Genomic DNA, 22,695 nt, shown 5'->3' on the forward strand with positions numbered 1-22,695 from the left:
TCAACATCTGGAAGCAGGAAATGCTGTACTTGTACTCATATTCTCTGATGGTGATGATAGTCATTCTCATTACAGCGACCATGGCAATGCTCTCGAGTCTCAGAGTTGAGACAGAGTTGGGCTTCCCCCCCTTTTAAAATACATCTGTAATAAACTCTCCCACAATTGCCGCCAGCGACAATAAAACCTATATATTTGCCATGTGCTTATTAGCATATTCTCCTCCCCGAACTTTGCGGTCTCTCATCAGAACTCTCAAAGATACATAAAGATGAGGATCCGAGAGATCAATTGAGCACACCGATCTAAGGCAAGGAAGGTGAAGTGTGGGTGCCCTGGCAGCTGTCTGTTTAAATGTAGTGCAACTGCAGCCCTGATGTTGTCAACTGTTGCACAATAAATTGCTCGTATAATCCCTCAAAACACATAAATACTTACTTTTTAATGTTTACATAATTCCATTTTATATTTCTCACTGCTCTCTGGCAATTTCCCTATTTCATTCTTCTTCATTCTTGCTTTCTTTCCACTGACTCACCAGCTCCAGCTTCTTGCCCCAATCAGGCTTATTTGTTGATACATATCTCTTGATAACATGGGGGTTCTGTTTGAGTGGGCCATTCTGGATCCAACTGTGTACACACTAGTCATTTTTCAACCTGACCTCACATGTCATGTACATGTCATGTGGGTATTTCCATAGGCATTGGTAAAAATTGAATATGGAGAATGAAATGGAACATTTATTTCATGCCTTCCATATCTGCCTCCAATGTTACTGCATTAGTGAGATAGTGAATGTGTAAATGGAATATGGGAAACCTTAGAGGTTAACTGTATATATGTATTTAAAATTGGAAAGAAAGGTGTACATAGATGATACACAGTAATTCCACATATACTGTAGGTCCTTTGCTCATTTCATGTACATTGTATTTGCTTTTTTTGTCTGAAAAATACCTTGAAGCTTATCTGAAAATTATTCACTATTTTGCTGATAAGGATAACCATTATTATTGCAAACTTCTTGAGTATGGCTGCTTGTTGCTTTTACTTAAATCTGATCCCACTTTAATGAGGTCCTTTCATTGTTTTTCTTGCTTGACACACTAAGATGAAAAAAACTGAGCACAGGGTTAAAGTGACAGTCCAGACAGCTCGAAATCATTCTTCATTATCATTTCCCTGTCTCTGTTTCTGCCCCTCCCCCCTTTCCTCTTGCAACCCCTCCCCCCTCCAGATGGGAAATGCCTCGGACACAGCCATTTTCGTTTCCAACATATCAAAAGAGAATGACTTCCTCATGGGATCTATTTATGCCATTTTTGGTGAGTTCCTCAAATCACATTGCATATTTGCATTTTGATAATGTAATGAGCTGAACTTCATCTGTGGAAGAGAGATATACTTACTTACCCCTTACATCTTATTTCCCTTGAGCAGAGAAATAATGCTAGCTGCGTAATTTGAGTACAACTGTCCGTGAAAGCGATCAACCTTTGCTGTGCTATTCCCTCAAGTCACGTATTTATCAGGCATGCATTTCGGGTTTGGTGTAGATTTGTTCATCCTGTTGTTAGAATCACTTACCCCAATGGTGAATTTTTCTGCTGAACACACACGATAGATGACTTGATTGTGTAGATGGCACCTGGCCCCGATCCAGACAGCAGTCATAAATGATAGTATCCCTACCCAAGTTCCTAGCCAATTAAGGAGGGATAAGAAGAGAAATAAGCACAATTTTTCTTTGGACAAATTACAGTCTGTTACCGTGACTACCCAGGTTATCATATTAAGCTGTTAGAACTCAAAACTAAACAGACAGCGTAGATAGTGATAGCCCTGACAACTCCATACCTTCGATCCCTGACCTTTTCTCCCTCTCTCCCTGTCTCTTTTCCTCTTCTCAGGGGTCCTGTCTCTTTTGGGGAACAGTATACTGCTGTTTGTCGCCTATCGCAAGAAGTCCTCCTTGAAGCCAGCAGAGTTCTTTGTTGTCAACCTGTCTATCAGTGACCTTGGGATGACCATCACCCTTTTCCCCCTGGCCATACCCTCTGCTTTTGCACACAAGTAAGGCTCACGCTTCGCTCTTTGTTGTGACACAAAAGCCTTTTTTACATGCTGTTTTTTTTTAAATACTGTTGAGTAAATGGAGGAACACAACATATGATGTCTTAATACCAGGAAAGGAAAATCGTCATGAATAATGATTGGTGATTTGAGTTACTGTCCCTCTCTCAGAGATGCCGCCAGCTGTCTGCTTGTTAAACGCTGATTGATTGGTCATTGAGCAGCGCCTCGGCCACTAGTCACTTGATCCTAAATGTTCTATTTTGTGAGCCGAGCACAGAGAGAGGTCTCACACTTTCCTTCGCATGTGTCATTGTTTTCTATACCTCAGAAGCTGAGGAAGTTAAAGAGGAATATTATATGCAGATCTATGGAGAATGATCCCTGCTGCGTATGCACCCCATCTGAGGTTCTTGTGCCTGTCTGTCAATCCAGGTGGCTGTTTGACGAGCTCACCTGTCTGTACTATGCCTTCTGTGGAGTTCTCTTTGGCCTGTCCAGTTTGACCAACCTTACTGTCCTCTCCTCTGTCTGCTGTTTAAAAGTCTGCTATCCACACTATGGTAAGCACTTTAACCCTAACAAATATGTTCAAAATGTGACCAGCCAGTTTATTGTTGGGCATAGTTTTTTCCCACTGAATGCTCATCAGATTATCATAATTTGATTGTGCTTTTATTTAAAGATACCATAGCACATGAATATAAGTTTGTTTTATAAGATTTGTGGTTGTAGTGTTACATTTAGGATTTATCCTGACCAGAAGCCTTCAAACCACTCTATGCTGGCTTTTGCCCTGCCTAAATGTAGCCTCACTGTTGTAACACTTATGTGGTTATGGATGCCATAACCTTGAACCTGATGAGATAGGATGTCTAAAACATCCAGCCCTGCCATGGTCTGTTTGCATGCAGTTGCTAACGCTGAGACTAGTCTGGGAAAAAGGTCTGTTTTGTCCTTGTGCTCAAATGATGTTTGAAAGTATTGAAAGTATATGAGCATTTATACAGATCGGTACTTGCTATTGCAGTTGGATCACAGGTGACCAGCAAAAGCTGAGCTCTCAAACTTGCAAGATCTGTAAAATGCTGTTATCTTCATGGGTAAAAGTCCCTGTGGGGGATTCTGCCTGATATGTGAGGGAGACAGAACAGGAGATAAGAAGGTAGAAGAAAAAGAAAAAAAAAAAACAAAAGAAACATGGATAACAGTCAGAGATGTTACCTTGAACTTGGCTTTAAGTGCTTGAAAAGCTTGAATTTAAATAACGTCAAAGGTTTGTCTGAAAAAAAAAATGAGCTAGATAATGAGAGGAATTAATCTTTGTGCCACTCGAGCCCCCAAAGATCATCCCACATAACAGCATCTTGTTTATTATTTTTTTCCTGGGGGCTGGGAGATTAAATTAAACACCACTGCCTCCCTCATGGTGAAGCCCAGAGAACCAGTAGAAATGCGAATAAAAGTGCTGAAAATTGCAGAAGTGCATTCATTAACTAAATCTTTCATTAATCAAAATTTTCTTTCCCTGTGACACATTTTAAACAGTTGGCTGGGATAATTTGAAACACTGGAACATGCTACATGCATGTTCTAACAATGTTCTGAGTACTTGCAGTCAACATAATTAAATGTGTGGTAACTACTTGATAGAGAAATACAAAAAATGTTCTGGCAGACATTTCCATTTATGCTAGTTGAAATGACCAACCTATCCGTGAACTGTATAAAGCAGAAAATATATCCGAATAACTCAATACTACAACACTAATTGGCTGAGGTAATCATTGATGAAATGGGTTTATAGAAAGTAATGGCTATGCTCTCTTTATAAAAGGAAATAATGAATGTAATGAAACCCAAAGGATGGATTCTTCTTACAAAATTGAATCTATTATGCAAATGAGTGAAAGTAACGATTTACTTACCTTCATTTACTGCTGTTGGAAAACACACAAACTGACACAGACATGCAGGGATTTGTAGAAACCAGTAGAAAAACTCTTCATCAGACAAGGCCAAGATGGGGTCAGAGGTGTGTGTGTGTGTGTGTGTGTGTGTGTGTGTGGTAAGGAGGGGTTGCATGGCAGTGCCAACAGTGTGCTGTGTGTGCTCTCTCTTCATTCTATGTGGATTGGCATACCTAACAGACTAGAACAAGAAAATATAACAGTGCAAACCAAAAACAGCATGGACAATCAAACAAGTCAAAGCTGATGCAACAAGCTAAAATCTTCACACAAATCAGAAAATATCCAATTACAATGGTGGGATATGGTAGATTACAATCATAAACTGAGGGTTCTACAGACGTGAGTAGTATCAGATTCTCAGAACAAGCACAGCACAGCTCAGACAACACATCGGCCAAGTGATGGTATGATTATGCGGAAAGAACATGATACGATCTGTGGAGCTATCAGGGCATGGATCGCAGACCAGAGCTGCACAGATTAGAGCGGTTTGTTGGTGAAGCCAGGGCCTCTGTGGTTGCTGCCAGGGGAAACGGGGTGTGTGGGGGCAGCGGTGGAATTCTTGGAAGCTGTGGCTACCAGCTCACATGCTGTCACTGAAAGCAGTGGTTCTGTGCGCTGCTATCCGGAATCATCTTAACTGCCCTCTAAACATAACAACATCCATTTATGCAAAAGGTGGAACTGTTCCAGGATCTGTGTTTGACGGCAGTACAGTCAGGGTCGTAGGACTGGAGGGCACAATGGGGTCATTTCAGAACAGTCTGTACCTCACCCTGCAAAAGCTTTGAAATAGCAAATTCCGATTACTGTTTGGTTTCTCAACACTTAATCATGGTTTTGGAGTTTCATTTGTCATTCATGAAGCCCGGGGGTGTTTTTTTCTGAGAAGCGTAAAGAATCAGCACCATGGACTGTCCAGAAATTGGTTTGTGAAATGTCCCTCAGTGTCCTACTGCCGGTGGCTGTTTCCCACATGAGCAGGCCAAGGGGGGGAAGGAGCGCGGGGTTAGTTTAAAGGGTCACGGTCTCACTGAGGAGGCAGCTGTATCACCTGAGGCTGTCACAGTGCGGAGCCGAGTAGCTTATCTCCTGCTCCCTTTCTTTACCACATGGTGCTGCGTATCTAATGGTCTCTTCCGCAATCCAGCCCTTCAAGTTAAAAAAGCCTCAACATCCATCTATGTCCACTCGCTATAACAGCATTTCATGAGATGGAGCTCCCTTTGAGAGCTCTTCCGTGTTGAAATATTATATATATACAGTATATATATTGCATAATCAGTTAAATGTCAGTACATATCTCCCTTATTTGCAAATGTAGTTATTTATGTTACCATTCTGATGGAAATTGGGAAGATAATAATTTTGTTTTTTATTGCCCCGGGTACAGAACTGAGCTTCATTGTACTTCTCCACCAATATCAAACACAAATAATATTAATAGTGCTTGTCCATGATTGTTTCACAGCTTGATTTCTCTCCTGAGTGGCTCAGTCAGCTGGGTGTTCATTCTAAGCACAGGATGAGCCCTACAACTCAGATTCAAGCCCAGCTGTGTTGTCAGCTGCTAATGACTGGGATCCCACAAAAGCTTAACCTAACTTGTTTCATTCCACCAGTGTATGGGTGGGTTTGTTGACAGGATTTCCTCACTACTGTAGGGCACCCTGCTAGTCATCAGGCACCTGTGAACTGCTCAGATGATGTCAGTGGTGATGCATTCATCTTTCAGTCACCATTTACTTCATTGTGGGACTAATAGTGTGCTTAGTGTGCTGTAGGCATGTGAGTGTCTTGGAGGACTGCATTTGCTATCCTTAGCCCTTCTGTGTAAATGCAGAGCAGTGACAAAAGGGAAAAGGCATGAAAAAGCATCTTCTCGAATGTAAAAGCCACAATACACGATGATATAGGACTCCGCTTGAAGCACGTGAAGAATACTTAAAGATGATAAAAGCTTGAAAGCATTCCTCTCCTGGGTCTCATTCCAAAAGCTTGATGGGTTTGTGCCATGCGTTGAATCCTGATAATGTACAGTGGGTGACCTCCACTCTCTCTGTGGTGAACCCTGTTAAACACTGGCCGTTAACAACTGCCGCTGGCGAAATCACGCTGTGGAGATGCTTTTTGTGCCCGATTGCCTTCTGCAGTTTGATTGACAAGTAAGATGAACTTGACACCATCTTCTAAGCATATGTCATGTGACCCCATCCAGATCACAGTACCCTTCAAATCCAACATCCTCCAGGCCTTAAATCATATAGCTATCAATTCAATTCAGAGTGCTTATGATGGATCAAAGAAGTATTCATGAAGAGAGTTTTATATTCTGTCCTTCAGGGGGAAACTCAATTTGTACATTCCACACATACTTACTTAAAAGTGTTTGTGTGTGTGTGTGTGTGTGTGTGTGGTTGTGTTTGTGTGTGAGTGTGTGTGTGTGGTAAGGAGGGACTGCATTGAGGAAAATGCCGTACTAACAGTGTTCTTAGAAAAAAACCCCTGAAGAGCAATGCCTGCCACTGTGCAAGAGAGGGGAGAAGTGTGTGTAGAAAATGTTGGGTTGACGGCAGCATCCTAAACCACAGCTGCCAAAATCCAGTATGTTTGTAGAGATGGCGGAGCCTATTGTCTGTCAGTTTTCTAGTGGTTTCACACGGAGCCCAACCTTCCAGGGGCTTATCTCCGCTTCTCCACAGGCTGGCTGAGGCACGGGCCCCAGCCCTGCTCCATCCGTGCAGCAGCCTGCCATGCCGTGGGCCCCCATCCAAAACACAGAGCCCATAAACACGGCCATAAAACACGCTGTAGGGCTGCTCTCTGCCCCTCTCCTTCCAAATCAAACAAACGAGAGGAGATATCGCTCCCGCAGCAGATTTCTCCTCAGCCAAGAGTGTTGATAACACTCTTAAGTATCTTCAGACTGTTGAAGGTTACCATGTGGGTTTCCAATAAATCAATTACCTACAGAATGGTGTTGAGCACCATTTTCCATTCTCTCATGAAGCTGTGAGCATATGAGGTGATAGGAAGGGTTGTCTGTTAACTGTAAAACTGCAAATAAGATGGAAGTAGACGTGCACTTAATTTTATGCGTACAAAATCTATAGATGGCCCTGCCTGGACATTTTCAAATGTGTAGTGCCTGTGCTATATTTAAAAAATATTTTTCATTAGATGATTAGATCCTGGCCTCTGTCATAGTATCCCAAATTTAGCCACACAGACAGTAATGACTAAATTGTAGAGATGTGGATGTTCAAAGAGGGCATACCATGAAAGCTGAGAAAGAGGATTGCTTAATGTGTTTCTCCATGGTGTGTTAGGCTTTGCATGGTATCACCATCTCAATATAGGTCCTGTGAGAAGACAAGCTTAGCTTCTATAACTGTATGATGTCATGCCTGAATATGTGTGTGAGAAAACATGTGAACATGAACTGTTTATGTCTTTTTGCTCATCCTATGTACCTCATTCATCAGACCTTGAAGCCATGTGATGCTTCCAGATCCTTTAAGTTCCAGCCCAAATTAGAATCAATAATTAGTCACAATTATTATGTGCCTTTCTACTTACTTTTGTTTGTGTATTGTTCTCAGCAGAAAAACTAGAAACCTTTGCAATGGGTTAAAATTTAAACTGGTAGAATTGACATGGGCATTTTAAAACTAACCTAAACTAAACTAATAGACAGTATTGTCCCTTTAGTTTAAAATGTTTTTAAAGACTAATTCAGCAGTGTGGTGTAGTGGTAAAGAGCAGTGCTTGTCAATAGTTTGAATCCCAGATGGGGCACTGCTGTTTTACCTTTAGGCAATGTGCTTAATCTGAATTACCTTTGTAAATATCCTGATGGATAAATGGAATGGATAAATGGAAAAACTGGAAGCTCTGTAAATTGCCTGGAATAAGATGTCTGTTAAGCAAATGTAAAACAGAATGTAATTCTATAAGCATGGGTTTGACTCATTTGCAGAATTTACCATTTACCATCCTAAAACACTGACAGTTTTCATTTTTGTCTATTTTTTTTTTTTTTTGCTAAATTTCATGAATCTGTGAAGTTAACTGCCGAGTAGAGACATAATTAAGGTCCCAACTGTTCAGTTCTCATCTACCAGGCCAATGTTTATGTGAAACAATTACAGAATTTTCTATTTTCTGCAGAGCACATAAATGGAAAAAGGGTGTGACTATGAGCTTTGGAAAAAACAGACCATAGACATAGACATTGAGCCATGTATGACCTGCTGATCAGCGCATCTGTAGTAAAAATGCCATTTAAGAAAACAAATGTAATGTTTTTTGAAAACAATACATGTAAAAAAGTTTCCCAGCTAGGTTATATATGGGCTCTGGGAAACAATCCATAGTCCAGCATACAGCACTCTGGATGTATCCCTTGAGTGACATCACAGGAATTCTCAGAAGGGATCATGGGACTTCCAAAACAGGGCTAGTTGTCTTTATGGGAGAGTAGAATCGGCTGGTTTCCGAACTCTTAAATTTTTTTAAAATATAGGGCAGTAAAATTTTGTTTCACCAAGTGTTATTCATCCTGGTTTCTAGTATGCTAGAATTGCTCAAAATATTCGTTCAGATGTTGTGCAGGGGTGGACGCTGGCCTCTGAACAAAACAAGCCAATCTGCTGACACATTTATGAGCAAAAATAAATCATCAGGTAACCTGGGGACGGTACTGTAGGTGTGATTGGACCAAGCCAAGAAAGGTTCTTTGCACCCTTTAACGGTGTAAATACAGTTAATGGTTTACTTGGGTCTGTTTTAAAATTTTGAAAAATTCCTTTTCCAACATTGTTTTGACATTTTAACATTTTGTTGACAGTAATATGGCTTTGACAGTAATATTGCAAAAAATATGGCTTCCATTTTTTGCTTATTGTTGAATGATGTGATGGAAAAGGCCATTGGCCATTTTGGGTCATAGTCAAAAAGCTGTCTCATGTTATTTACACCTGTCTCAGAAATCACTCAGACTACTGTACCAAGGTGGTCATGTTGTCATTACATCTTCCCCTTTCAGGTCACCAGTAACTACACCCACCTTAGCTACCTAACATGAATTACTTACAACATCTTGCTCCATAACTGAACAAGGATGAAAATGATTTACAGTATTCATTTATTTATTTTTTTTATTAATGATAATCCTAATGTTTCATTTATTGCTGTTCAGCTCTTATTACACAGAAACCTCCTCGCAATATGCATATTTTGTGAAATGATAGTCATGAGTGGTAGGCCGTTCCTCTTGGTCAGCATCATAGCATGCAGCCTGAACTTTCAGGAAAGGATTACTGAGGATCATTAATATTCAACCTGATTTTGTGGCCCAGCACACTGTGATTATTGGAATATACACAAATATACCATACACACAGTCTGTCCAATGTAGTATGTCCTCTAATGTGTGGAACAAATGTGTGAAATTAATAGAGATGGGTTGTGCATTGGGTTCCAATACTATCCAATTATGGTGTCACGCAAGAGAACAAAGAGCGCTCATTTATACATTTTACATAAGAAAACTAATTAAGTTGAATTTTATTTTTGAGCTTCTGAAGGGGACACCCTTCCTTTCTTATTCTCAAAGGTTTAGCTCAACACCCGTAAGGTTTACTCTGCACTCTTCAACCTTCTCCTTAGATACTATTAAAAGTTTATGGGAATTTGAAAGTCCATTATGGCTAAAATGATATGTAATGTAATGTAATTTGTCTCTCTCCTTGCCTCCCTTAACCCAATTACAGGTAACAAATTTTCATCTGCCCACGCCTGCCTTTTGGTGGTAGGGGTGTGGTGCTATGCATCCATCTTTGCAGTGGGGCCTCTGGCACAATGGGGTCACTATGGCCCAGAGCCTTATGGCACGGCCTGCTGCATCAACTGGGAGGCCCCTGGCCACGAGCTGTCCGCCATGACCTACATCGTCTGCCTCTTTCTCTTCTGCTACGTGGTCCCCTGCTCTATCATCTTTGTATCCTACATCTTCATCCTGCTGACCGTCCGCGGCTCCCGCCAGGCCGTCCAGCAGCACGTCTCCCCACAGAACAAGACCGTCAATGCCCACACGCTCATCGTCAAGGTAATTTTTACTGCTTCGCTGCAGAGGTGCCACCCACACCCCTGCTGGCAAGGTAACATCCATGCCTTCACCATCCAAGGTATAAGGGTGTCTAGGAGATGGGGAGGTGTGAGTGGGGTTCAAGAAAAAAGGCCAGGTTCACCTGAATGCTGCTTTAACTACAGCTGATTGGTGCCTCTCTGGTGGATATGTTAGATTTGCTTTCAAGGCTCAGCAGTTCAGGCTCCATGCCTCCCTCACAACATATCTCTGTTTCTGTGTCTGTCTGTGCAGCTGTCCGTGGCTGTGTGCATCGGCTTCCTGATGGCATGGAGTCCGTATGCAGTGGTGGCCATGTGGGCAGCCTTTGGCAACTACGAGACCGTGCCACCCATGGCCTTCGCGCTGGCCGCCATCTTTGCAAAGTCCTCCACCCTCTACAACCCCATGGTCTACCTGCTGTTCAAGCCGAACTTTCGCAAGTCCCTGTGCCGGGACGCGGCGCAGTGTCGCCGCAGGCTCTGTGCGTGCCTGTGCGACTGCGAGGCCAGGCCTGCCCCGAAGAGCTCCTGCACCCCCTCCCAGCGCAGCAACAAGGAGGTCAGCAACTCCACCCGCCTCTCCAATGGCCTCCCCGAGTGCCACGGGGCCTGCCGCCACTGCCCAGAGACAGGGGCTGGGTGCCTGGCCACACCCCAGAGGACTGCCCGCATCATGACGGGCTCCACACACAGCGAGGTGGCCGTCAGCCAGCTCTCCAACGAACTTCAGAGTGACTTCCTCTAGTCTTCGTTGGAAGGGAATGGACAGAAAAGCAGGAGTGAGCTGCATGTGTTTATGTGTGTGTGTGTGTGTGTGTGTGTGTGTGTGTGTGTGTTTGTGTGTGTGTGTGTGTGTGTGTGTGTGTGTGTGTGTGTGTGTGTGTGTGTGTTTGTGTGTGTGTGTGTGTAGGGAGGGTAACATGGTGACCGCAGCACTTGTCTAGTCACAGGGATCCCCCACATTTTGAGCCAAGGAATAACCAACTGAGCCAAACGCCTCAGGTGTCTGCTACTGCCAAAACACACAAAAAAACAGACAAATATTGAGGATGGACCAGCTTGGATTGGACCAAATGGATGCCAGGAACATGGAGCAGTTGAGCAACATGGTTCAATGAAACAACATTCATACAGGCCCATGTGTCTGTCTTTGAGAGTACTGGAAGTACTGTTTGGCCACATTTATTTATTTTGGTCATGGTTCTATCAGGAAGTAGTGCAATTATTATATAAATTAGGTTTTTTGGTGTGATAGAAGGCTTTGCACCCAATTGCAAGAAGCTTCCCTCTGCAGAATATCAGATTGGTTTCCATTCCAGAGGGCTTCTTTGTTTCCCAGGAATCACAATGAGTGCCAGCCCAAGCTTTGCAGCTGATGAAAATAAAGAGAAAGACAGTTAGAGCTGAGTTTTGCTCATTATCCAAAGCCATGTTTACACTGACCCGCCTTAGCTGTATGTATGCCTTTTAATGTGACCCAGTTCTTACTTCTTTACATTTTGACCAATCAGATCTCCCATACTGCTGATTGCAGCACATCTTTTCAACTGAGCTGTGTTGATAACATTGTGAGACTTTTATTCATACAGAATTTTCACAATGTAAATTATGCTCATTTTATGATTGGCAAAGAAATTGAATCTGCAATTTGTGAGGACAGTGTTGCCGTACACAAAATGATTAAGGCAGCATAATAGTGAGAAACTTTGCTCAGTGAAGATAAGAATCCTATAACCACCTATACTTTATTTCATAGTAAATGAATAATTGGGGTGGTTTACTTCCATGTCTATTTGATCTACCTCGACTCTTGAGAAGACAAATGACGCAAGTAGGGTTGGCCAACACACAGTCAGTCTGGTAGAAATACCACTGGCATAGCTGACCAACAGCTAACACAGATCAGTGTAAATATGATACAAATTCCTGTCATTAAGTGTTACGACCAAGTGAAAAAGCCCCAGAACATGCCAAGAAATGTGTCGGTGTACCTCTAGCGAGTAATTATGAAATAACTCAAAGAAGATCAAACAGGGAGAAAGGCTGTGATGTTGGGCAGAGGTTGCTGCAAGGCTTTTAATGGGGGTGCATTAGCAGAATAAAACCGTTATGGATGAATGTAGCAAATGGACATGCTAAAATTTACCCAATCTGTGCATTGATTATTTTGATTTTTATGCGAGTGACTCATTGTATGGTCTGTAGCAGTTCTCAGAGCAAGTCTTGACTTCATCACCACTCAATTAGAGCCAGATCCTGGAGCTTGTATTGGGCTTGCGACAGTGAAGATTGCTCATGCAAAAGTCAGTGGTAAACGTTCTTGAAGAAAATTATATTAAAGAAAGAGGGATACAATTAGGGATCATTTGGGTTTCTGAGAAAATGACCACATCAGAGCTCAAGCAAGAAGCAGTCCATCTGAGCTATGAAATGTTCAATTACTATTCCCTTTTGTCTCTGACCCTACAGAGATAGATCTAACTTTGTAGGCGCTGACACAGTAAACATGTACCCATTTGCAAATGTCTCGTAAAATCTGAAAGCAGATTCGTTTCTGGTCCATTAAAGAAATTAGCTTTTGGTTTGCAGGGAAGCCGAAGCAGAGGGATCATGGGATACACACAGGGGCTGCTGTGCAAACCCCATCAACAGACAGCAGTGTAAGATTAAACTCACAGAAGCACACCCCCAACATAGACAGCACTGGTAGCATTGTATAGTCAATGTGTACTACAAGTACTACACCACGAATATCATTCATGTCTTTATGGGTGGCAGTGCAAGCATACAAATGTGGAGAAAAGACATGGACTACACAGTGCGGTACCTTATCTGGTAGCTGTTATAATGAAAAGAGATCGGATGGGTTTTTTCTTTGTGTTGAAGACCTAAAGGTTTTTTTTCTGCTGTAGCATGAAAAAGCTGAATGCTTGCTGTTTTGTAGAGGGATTTTTAGATGCAGACAAAAAAGAAGATTTGCAGCATTTGCCAGCATATTTGCACACTTCTGAAGAAATGCCAACAAAGTGTAAACAAACTGAGCTACCAGTACCTTGCAGGCAGTGTTTGTTTGACAACGTTTTTTGACACATTTGACAGTAATAAGGTTGAATTTCAGTTGTGTCATGGTTGAAAAATACAAGCATTTTTACATGTCGGTATCTAACATTGTAGCAAAAAAGTCAACATTTACAATTTTCTTGACATGACCAAAGCCCAGCATCAGATTCTGCAGTCATCAAATTTCCATAGGACTGATGTTTAACTAAAGCCTCAAAGTCATTGGGTCAGGTCAACCGAAAATTGTAATTTTTTATATAAATCTTTTATAAAACCATCACAAAATGGAAACCAAACCTTGTACTGTGACTACAGAGCTCAGCATTTATGCAATGACACTCCAACGGCACTACTAGGGGGTCTGCAGTTTCAAAGGGAAACATATCCCATCCAACCTTTCCTTAACTACTTAACCTCACTGTTTCAACTGATAATATATTTCAAAAAATGCAAAAATTCACATTTGCCTTACTGACAGTAAGATTTCATGTTCACCAGCTATCAGATATCATCACTTACAGAATGCAGAAAAGGGTTTGTTGCTATCAGACCAAAATCAACTCTTCAGGGTGATTTCCAATGATTCCCCTCAATGATCATGTGTATAAAATGTATATAAAGACACATTTAAAATAGGTGAAGGTATCCAGTATAATCTACTGCTGTCACAGCAGAGTCAAAATGGTATTTTACTGAGAATGACCGGGTAATGCATGAGGCACAACCAGCCTTATGATCACACAGCAATTTTTTTCCGATTACGGACCACTATGATTTATTTCCATGTGTTGATCATCACTGCACTTTAATACATGAACATCTCAAACCCACCTGAACATCTTACCCTTACAATGTGCATATTTCAGCTAAAGATATGAAATACAGTCTTATGGTTTAACATTTCACATATTCATGTGTATCTTTATGTGTATATGTGTGTGTGTGTGTGTGTGTGTGTGTGTGTGTGTATGTATGTATGTTTGTGTGTAAAGCACAAACTGTTTCTATGAAAATTAAATATGTCCCATTAAAAGATGGTTTATTTGAAATAATAATATATATTTGAATAATTTCAGTGTTTGTGATCATTTGAAGAAAAATGTCATATGACATTATGAGGAGAGGAGCCATGTACTTGTTTTTGTACAAAAAATGACCTCAAAATGTGTGGTAAAACTGGTAAAATTTTATTAAGCATTTGCTTTTGAAAGTGGGGAAAGCAGGTGGAGCATGTTGTGTATTATTTAAATTCTGTAAATAATTATGACCTGTTTACAGAATTTAATGTATTTTTGTTCATTGCATGCAATAAAATCAAAAATAAAATAAATAAAAATTACTGAACAACACCAGATTCAGAAAGACACATTTCCCTTTTTCTAAATGTACGTTCTTCATATAGTTGGATATTAGACTGAATTCAGGCTAAGTACCTTGATCAAAAGCACCAGCATTATACAACCAAAGGTTTGAACACAGCTTTTCAGATAACAGTCCTTCAGGTCACTCTGCTTTCATGTGGAAGAGTGCTACAGTACTTGACCTGAGTCTCTACGTTTTTGAAGTACTTACCTCCTCCATAACCAGATTTAGTGCAAACATGTTTGAGTCCTAGCAAATCTATGAAGCTGGTGTCTCCCGTTCATTCTCAGTGTCAGCAACAGTACTGTTTACAGAGAAAGTTAAATTAGAAAGCATCAACTGTGTAAAAGGCAGGCATGAAAATATTGACTTCTTTCACTGACTTCTTCTACTTTAAAAAATTATTTGTTATTGCACAAGCTGGTGCATGGAACAGAAGGTAAATATATTATTAATTAAAAAATCCAAACTAAACATTAATAAAAATTTCAAAAAGATGAACCATTTTCTGATCTCTTTACAAATTACTATGTCTCTTGTTTTCCATAGCACAATTTAATATTGCTCTCAATATTTTTGACTGCATAGCAGTGTTTCCTCAGAAGTAACCCAGGCCTCAAGGATGAAACAGAATATAGTATACAAAGATATTAAATAATACATAAACAACTTGAAACAGCACTATGTAATATTCACATGTTAAAACAGTAAAAAGAAAACAGTAATGGATTATAGTGCTTATTTAGATTCATTTGATGGGTGTCAAATGAAGATGAATACATTAACTATCGGGAAGGCTTTTTGTTGTTCCCTAGCTGTGGAACAATGAGCAGATATTTTCTATAGTTACAAATTTTAATCTGAAACATTTTCCCCATTTTTTACAGTACAGTCTTTTCATTGTAGAAAGCTCTAAAAACACACAAACCAACGGTCTCCTCACCCATGGAATTCTTCCATTTGTGTTTGTGTATGCTTGTTTATGTGTACATGTGTGCTTGCGTGAGTAGAGTTTAACAGGACTTGAAGTGTTGTACAAATAAGTGTTTTTAAATATAAAAGATTGAGGCATATTATTATGATTATTGTTAATAGTAGAGGTACAGTTGTAGTGTTAAGAGTAGTGGTAGTAATAGGAGTAGTAGTTATAGTATTCGTCATAGTAGGAGTAGCAGTCAGAAAGTCGTCACTTTAAAATGCATCATGAGAAACTGTAAAGCTGTCAGAATAGTTTCATTTTTAAAAGGGAGAGGGACATGATGCAGTCTGGTGATCCATACTAAACAATTTGTCCCATTTGAATATGTTTCAGATGTTCCCAAAAAAGGTACTGATCTCATTCCAGAAGACCATGTTTAACCACCCATCCACAGACAGTGACAGCAAACAATACATATTTTCTTCTTCCTTTGACTAAAAGTGCACATTCAACATGGTAACATGTTTTCCATCTTCCATTAGCCAGCTGAGTTCCTCACAAGTCAATAGCCTGCTGGTTTTCTCTGAGTGCACGCCTCACACAAAGTTTAATTGTTTGGGCACAATGTCTGAGTAACTTCATAAATTAGCTCAGGATACTGATTCATGGGGCTTTCACTGAGTAATTTGATGATTCATTGCTGTTTGACATGTTTGGACTGGTTGTGCGTGAGGTCATGCCATTTTTACTGGTAAAGCTGTTCATGCCTCAGTAGTACCTCAGCAGAAGAGGGTACATTGCTGAGGTCAGATTTCATGAACATATGTGCTTGCATTTACCCGCATTTCTAGAAAACACTGGGATGCGGTAGGATTGTGAATACGGTTTTCCTATTTCTTTTTCACTTAAGCAATCAGGGAGAGCTTGCAGCTTCCACCATTAATGTGGGCATGTGGCAAATTAAGAAATATTTGGTAATGCACAAAATAAAACAAGACAATCAAGTCATATTAATGCATTGCATATAAATTCACTAGACTCGCAGGCAGGGTTATTGTATCTTGGTGAATGTAAACAGGAACAGAATGTGCTGCTGAAACACTGATTTCTCATCTGATTTCTGTAGTTAATCATACTCTTGCCTCTGCAATGAAATCTTATTCCATATATTAAATGTGTTTTATAAAGTGTGGTATGTTTAATAATATACAAATATTTTAACTAAATGCATTTTGTTTTGTGTGCTGTTTAATTTATCTACCTCACTCATTCTCATACGCTTTTAGGCAAGTGCATAGAGTGAGCATACATTACAATGTCATTTACCACTATTGGTGATGTTAACAGTAGCAGAGATTAACATTGGCAAGTAACAGTAATTCCAGAGAATTTTCATACTTGTCATATTTTTTGGAACTGTGACCACTGTCTGTCTCTGGCGCATACTTGCAACGGCATTCTCTAGCATGAATCAAGCAGTCTGACGTGGTCCAGGAGGGGCGGTGTTAGTACTTGTCGTGGGTGGTCTGTATTTCTCAGCATTACCTCTCAGGTATGCGCTGCCACAGTAAGCCTTGAGATTAGCCAACAACAGCGCACGATTATGTAAACAGATGGGGGCTGTCCGTTCCCTCTCCTTCACAGAGCGCGACCGCGCCAACCATCTGCGGGTGATAGGAAACAGAACACGTTACGTAGGACGACGTTGTTGAATCATTGAGCCTTTGGCTTAGAATTTCACACTTCATTTTCGTGAGGAAATCTGCGCAAAATTGCCCCAACAAAGCTCTGCAGACCGCCATCATTGCTTTATAGCTTGAGAGGAGGGAGATTAACATTTGCGGTGACAGAACTGGAACAAGGGGTGATGCATGAGGAAGGACAGTGCCAGAGCTGCAAATTACCCACATTTCCAAGGCCAGGGCCGTGGACTATGCGTCATCAGGGTTTATGATGCCCACGTAGTGTGAAGAAGCAGGAGCAACCGCATAATTTACCATGTATCCCATGGGAGGTGTCCTTTTGCAAACACAACTGACCTTCAAACCAATGCTGCTGTGGGGGAACATCCAAAGCACAGCAAAATGAAAGCCTGTAGAATGTATACACCTCTGAGACCACTGCTGTTCACATTATCACTCTGATCAATACCTGTACTTGACCATGTAAAAACAGCGGTAGCAGCAATCTGTACATTATAGCTACAATTACACAAATGTGTTATATTGTAACAATGGAAATAGTATTATTGTGTAACAACAACAGTTAACATGACAGTGAGACTGAATTTGAGAATGTGCAATTTATAAAATAACCCATTGTAAATTGTTCTGTACTTTTTGTGTGTGACATGAGCATTGTCCTGAGATGAGTGAATGGTGTGCACTGTAGTCTGGATTTTCTGATCACAAAATGCTTTCCATTTCTCTGTCTGTTCATTAATGACTCAAATAATTCCTCTCTGACTTGAGCGATTCAGACTGGGAGAGGAGCCATTTGCCTCTCAACCCTGGGGTAGATAAACCAAAACAAACATACGTAATTAACTAACATTATGCACAGTGGAGGTGTATGCATGGCTCGCCTTCACCTTTGCTGGGGAGGTGGCACTTTTGAAAGTTTCTGACTTCTCTTGCCACTTTCCAGTAAAGCAGATGCATAATGCCCCATGAAATCATTAACCACAGAATGTGCATTGCCCTTTATTTCCTTGTAAACCAACATCTACTGAACTGTCATCAGCACGCTCGCATTCGCATATCACACTCTCTTCTTCTCTCTCACTCTGTTTCTCTCTCTCTCTCTCTCACAATCAAAAAAAAAAATCCAAAGAGAAAGTAAAAGATGGTTTCCTAACACATAGTATGTTAAATAATAGGACACATACCTAACACATATCAGATATATGGCCTTCATGATGATCTTTAAATCTTTCTTTCTGATTTTTCAATCTTTCTCAGATGGCACAACAACAGCATACGAACAATGGCCATTCCACTCATTGCCTCCAACTCCTGTCCCATCACTCTGTTTTTTACAAAATGGATCGATACCCCAAGTGGACCCTCTCTCCACCCATGATGCAGTCAAGGGCACCTTGCTTCCTTCTATATACAGCGTCTGAATGTGTCTTTATCACTTGATCGCATTCAACACATCCCCGCTCTGCTGAGTGTTTGAAATTGCAGTGTCTCTCTGCTGACAGCATTCTTGTGAACTCCTTCGATCAATGCTGCAACTACTTTGCCAGTTTTGTTCTCTGGCCTTTTGTCGTTAACCAGAATGCTCAAAAGGAAAAATAGCAGAGGGATGCGTGCTGCGTCCTCTTGCCTTTCTGCTCTGTCTGCGTCAGCAAAAAAAAATACCTGGCTGGACGGGCACATTTACTGTTGGATCCTGCTTATTGTAAGGCACATTTAGTTAGTTAGAGAGGCTTGCTGGTTTGCATGTTAATAGGCATGCATATTCTGAAGAGCAATGCTCTCAGCTGTAATTCCATGATGTATAGAGTATTGTGACACCTTGGTGTGTATTGTGTGGCAGTGTAGAATATAGGTATTGCTTCTTGTCCTCTGCTGCATGTGTGTTTCGTTCTAAATGTCTCGATGCGACGTGCGCTCCCTCGGGTCTTGATATGATCTGGGGTCAGATATGTTCTCTTCTATACAGTCTTTGTCACTGCTTTGCGGCTCCCTTCCCCAGAGTTTGCCTGTCGCTCTCTCAGTGTGTGTGGTCTACCTTCCCGTATGAGCAGATTTGATTTCATACTGTGTTCCTGTGATACTGTTTGCGTTTCTCAAAGTTGACATTGAACTTTCAGCCTCTTGTTTGCGTCCATGACCCCTCTAGATCCCTGACTCCACACTGCCCCCCCCCCCCCCACCTCCCCCCAATTCTCAGTGAAAAGGAAAGTCAAGACATCAATGGCATCAGCTGTATTTCCATGCAAATGTCAGGGCTGTGTGTTTAACCTGTGTATTTGGAGTGCAGAATATTACATACATTTCTGTATTTGTTATATTTGTTGTGGACTAATTGTCTTTGTACTGCACATGAACATGCAAATGGTTTATCCATTTTTGTGTAATTTTTCCCTTGTAATTTCACAGCAGGTATTATGCTCACATCATAACACCTGCTGAGAATACATACTGTACATCATGTTCTTACTTTTTTTTCAGAATCAGATAACTGTTACTTGAATGGCTGCTGAAAATGTGCATGTAGAAATATGCCACTGAAGAGGCTGGAGGCACCATGGGAAATCATAAACTAGTGAAACATGCCATCCCAGCCCAACCCTTGTCTGTAAAGTGTGATGTGACTATCAGGGTGAATCTCTGATTAATGTGTTGAGTACATGTTAAGTGTATTGTTAATGATGTCATCTCGTCTTGTCTTTGCATGTAGACCCCAGTTCTATCCTCTTTCTTCTTTCACATTTTACAGCTCCCTGAACATTGGCGCATATATCGATTTCCCCCTCAAATATGCCGTTGATAGATCTGATACACAGATACACAAACACGCACAAACTTTATTTGAAATCACAACGAAACATACATGTTAACTTAAAGCATTTAGATATCTCTGTGGTCATCTTTATTAGCAAGGGCATTTACGTAATTAATTATTTATCATACTAGTGTGTATTTGTGAGTACACATGGCACCATTTTTCTCACACCCATAAAAATACAGATAAGAGATGATCTGTCAAAGTGAGTAGACAAGGTTAGACACTTCCCTCAGAAGTCATGCTGTCCTATGTCTACTGGTTTCGAATGTACAGACATTGCATTATGTCCATTTCCCACATAATATCAAACAGAGTTATACTTTTTCTTCGAAAAGGATGTGTAAGCAGTTTTTTCCACAAGATGCATTTCCTGCCTGTCACAAGATCCTCCAATAACTTTGACCCAACAACCATGAACTGAAGCGTTTTAAAGATAATTGGAAACATGACAGTGATTTTGCAAATGGGGGTCCGGACAGACATGACTCTGAATTTTGGGAGTTGTTCAATGGCTGACTGACCACAAGAAATAAACATGTTTTTTATTAGACCTGAGGGGAGGTGTTATACTCAAGAGGTTGGGTAATGCGTTAGAATGTTTTTCTTTAGCTAAAACTATCACACTCGAGTAGTCTGGTTCTCAAGCCCATGAGAAATATGCTGCAAACTTTTCAGATGAGTTCAGAGCAACTTCATGTGGAACAAACAGGAGTCTGTGACCATGTTGTGTGGGGATGTGCTTCATCCTGACTAACAGTATATGGAACATGTGGTTGACTGCCCCTCTGTGCTGATGCAATGGGACTTTCTCCTAATTTTTCCATTTCTGCCTCCATGCTGGCTTCTGTTTGTTCCCCAGCAGGAGGAGGGACTGATCTGAGATCAGCAGGGGGACTGTATCTCGCAATGAGTATGTCGCAGTTCCCTGTTTGAGTCTTGTTCTTCACTCTCCATGACATCTTCCTCTATCCACTTTATCCCTCTACCTCTTGGGAGAAAACACATTATTTCAACTTCTGTGAGTGGAGAATGATTATAAAATCAAAAGTACATTCCAGTGTGTTTATTTCTTGTGTTATTGTTCTGCCTTTTATAAACTGTTTATGCAAGATTTTTAATTTCAAAGTTCAAAGTCCTTTTTGATTGCTGTACAGGGATATGTAAGTCAAACCTGCTGTTCTAAAACATTCCCTGTGGAAGATTTTATTTCTTACAGGGTAGAACCATTAGATACCCCATCTCTCCCTTAAAGGGGAAGCCTCCCAAACATAATTGAGACCTGTGATTGTGAACTTTTTGTGCAATGTATCCCTTCGTCCGCCATTGTATTTTCATATTCTTGTCTAAAATCATCTTGGTGCCTGTACAAATTATGTTGGTAATAAAAACTAATCAGACTTTTAAATGATCGTTTAAATTGTGGTAATGAAATGTCACACATGAGTGTAACAATGAGTCAAGATTATCACAGCCCATAAAAACAAATTTTTCTCTGCTCTCTACCATCACATTAAATATCAACAGCAGCACATTTGATTCAGTCTGACATTTTGCTTTGATTGTGCATGGGTCAGGCCAGGAATAAGACCTATGCCTCCAGAATCTGCTTCAGTACACAGACTGCTTCTGAACAGGTAAGTGCAGTAATTGATAGGGTCCTCCTTCATATTATGGTAATGATAACTATTTTAGTCAGTGATGCTAATAAGAAGGGACACTGCGCAAGTTACATGTCTTATGTAAGCGAGCTTCAACATAAAACCTTTGACCACAGAGGACATGTGGAGTGTGGCATTCTGACAGGATTCAATTAGGGAGAAAAAGCAAAAAGCAAGATATGGCAGCTGTCATTTTCCACATATGTGCTGTACACTGCTGCTCACCAACATGAGAGATAACACTGAGCAAGGAGATAAAGTTTGAATTTAACAGCACAGCAATTTCAATTTAGCAGGGTGTGTAAAAGACAATAGTTTTTCAGATCCCATTATCAGAAATCATTGAAATTGCACTCACAGAGTAGAAAAATGCCTTATTGTGGAGTCGTATTGGCCACCACCGACTGCTGCCTCATTTCTGGTTATTTAATGGGATGTTTGAACTCAGAAGCCCCCTGAGGGATGATGGCCTCATTACAATATTGTGTGTTTTTATGCACCGCTTTATTTTTGCTTTCACTTGGGGTGGAATGAGTTTATATGTTCATTCAGTTACACAGTATCTTCCCCTCCAAGGAAGTCAACAGTCACTAAACTTATCAGAGGCATTTAGTCATCCTCTCGTCTCCCGTAAGCACATTATTGAGGTTTGCATTTTGTTGGCTGAAATCATGCCAGGACTGGCGCACTTTATGGTAGGAATGGGTTTTATCTCAACAATAGGTCACCCCCTCATCAACCTCCCCCCCCCCCCCCCCCCCAAATTCTGGTCAAGGGTGCAAGACAATCAGTGGTGCAGGAAATTGTTTGCCAGAAGCACCTGGCTCAGCAATGCCATTCAGGGTTCTCAAACAACGGAATAGGGTCAGCATCAGAAAAAGTGACTCAGCCCTGATGCTGTGTCTTTCAAAACCTCGGATCTTTGCCATGTTGAACTCAGCAGACCAGGAGACATTCTGTCCAGAGGTGTCTTTGTCGACCCTAAAAAAATTAAACTCGT

General features: G+C 40.8%; 1 protein-coding gene across 1 annotated transcript; it reads left to right on the forward strand.

The window, feature by feature from the left end:
• Positions 1-1,240: 1,240 nt before the first annotated feature.
• On the forward strand, positions 1,241-10,923 carry opn7b (opsin 7, group member b). Its single transcript, XM_036534292.1, has 5 exons — positions 1,241-1,328; positions 1,914-2,076; positions 2,512-2,639; positions 9,824-10,158; positions 10,432-10,923. The coding sequence occupies exons 1-5, from the start codon at positions 1,241-1,243 to the stop codon at positions 10,921-10,923; spliced, it is 1,206 nt and encodes a 401-aa protein (XP_036390185.1).
• Positions 10,924-22,695: the final 11,772 nt, after the last annotated feature.

Source organism: Megalops cyprinoides, chromosome 7 (genome assembly GCF_013368585.1).
Source record: "Megalops cyprinoides isolate fMegCyp1 chromosome 7, fMegCyp1.pri, whole genome shotgun sequence".
Lineage (NCBI taxonomy): Eukaryota > Metazoa > Chordata > Actinopteri > Elopiformes > Megalopidae > Megalops > Megalops cyprinoides.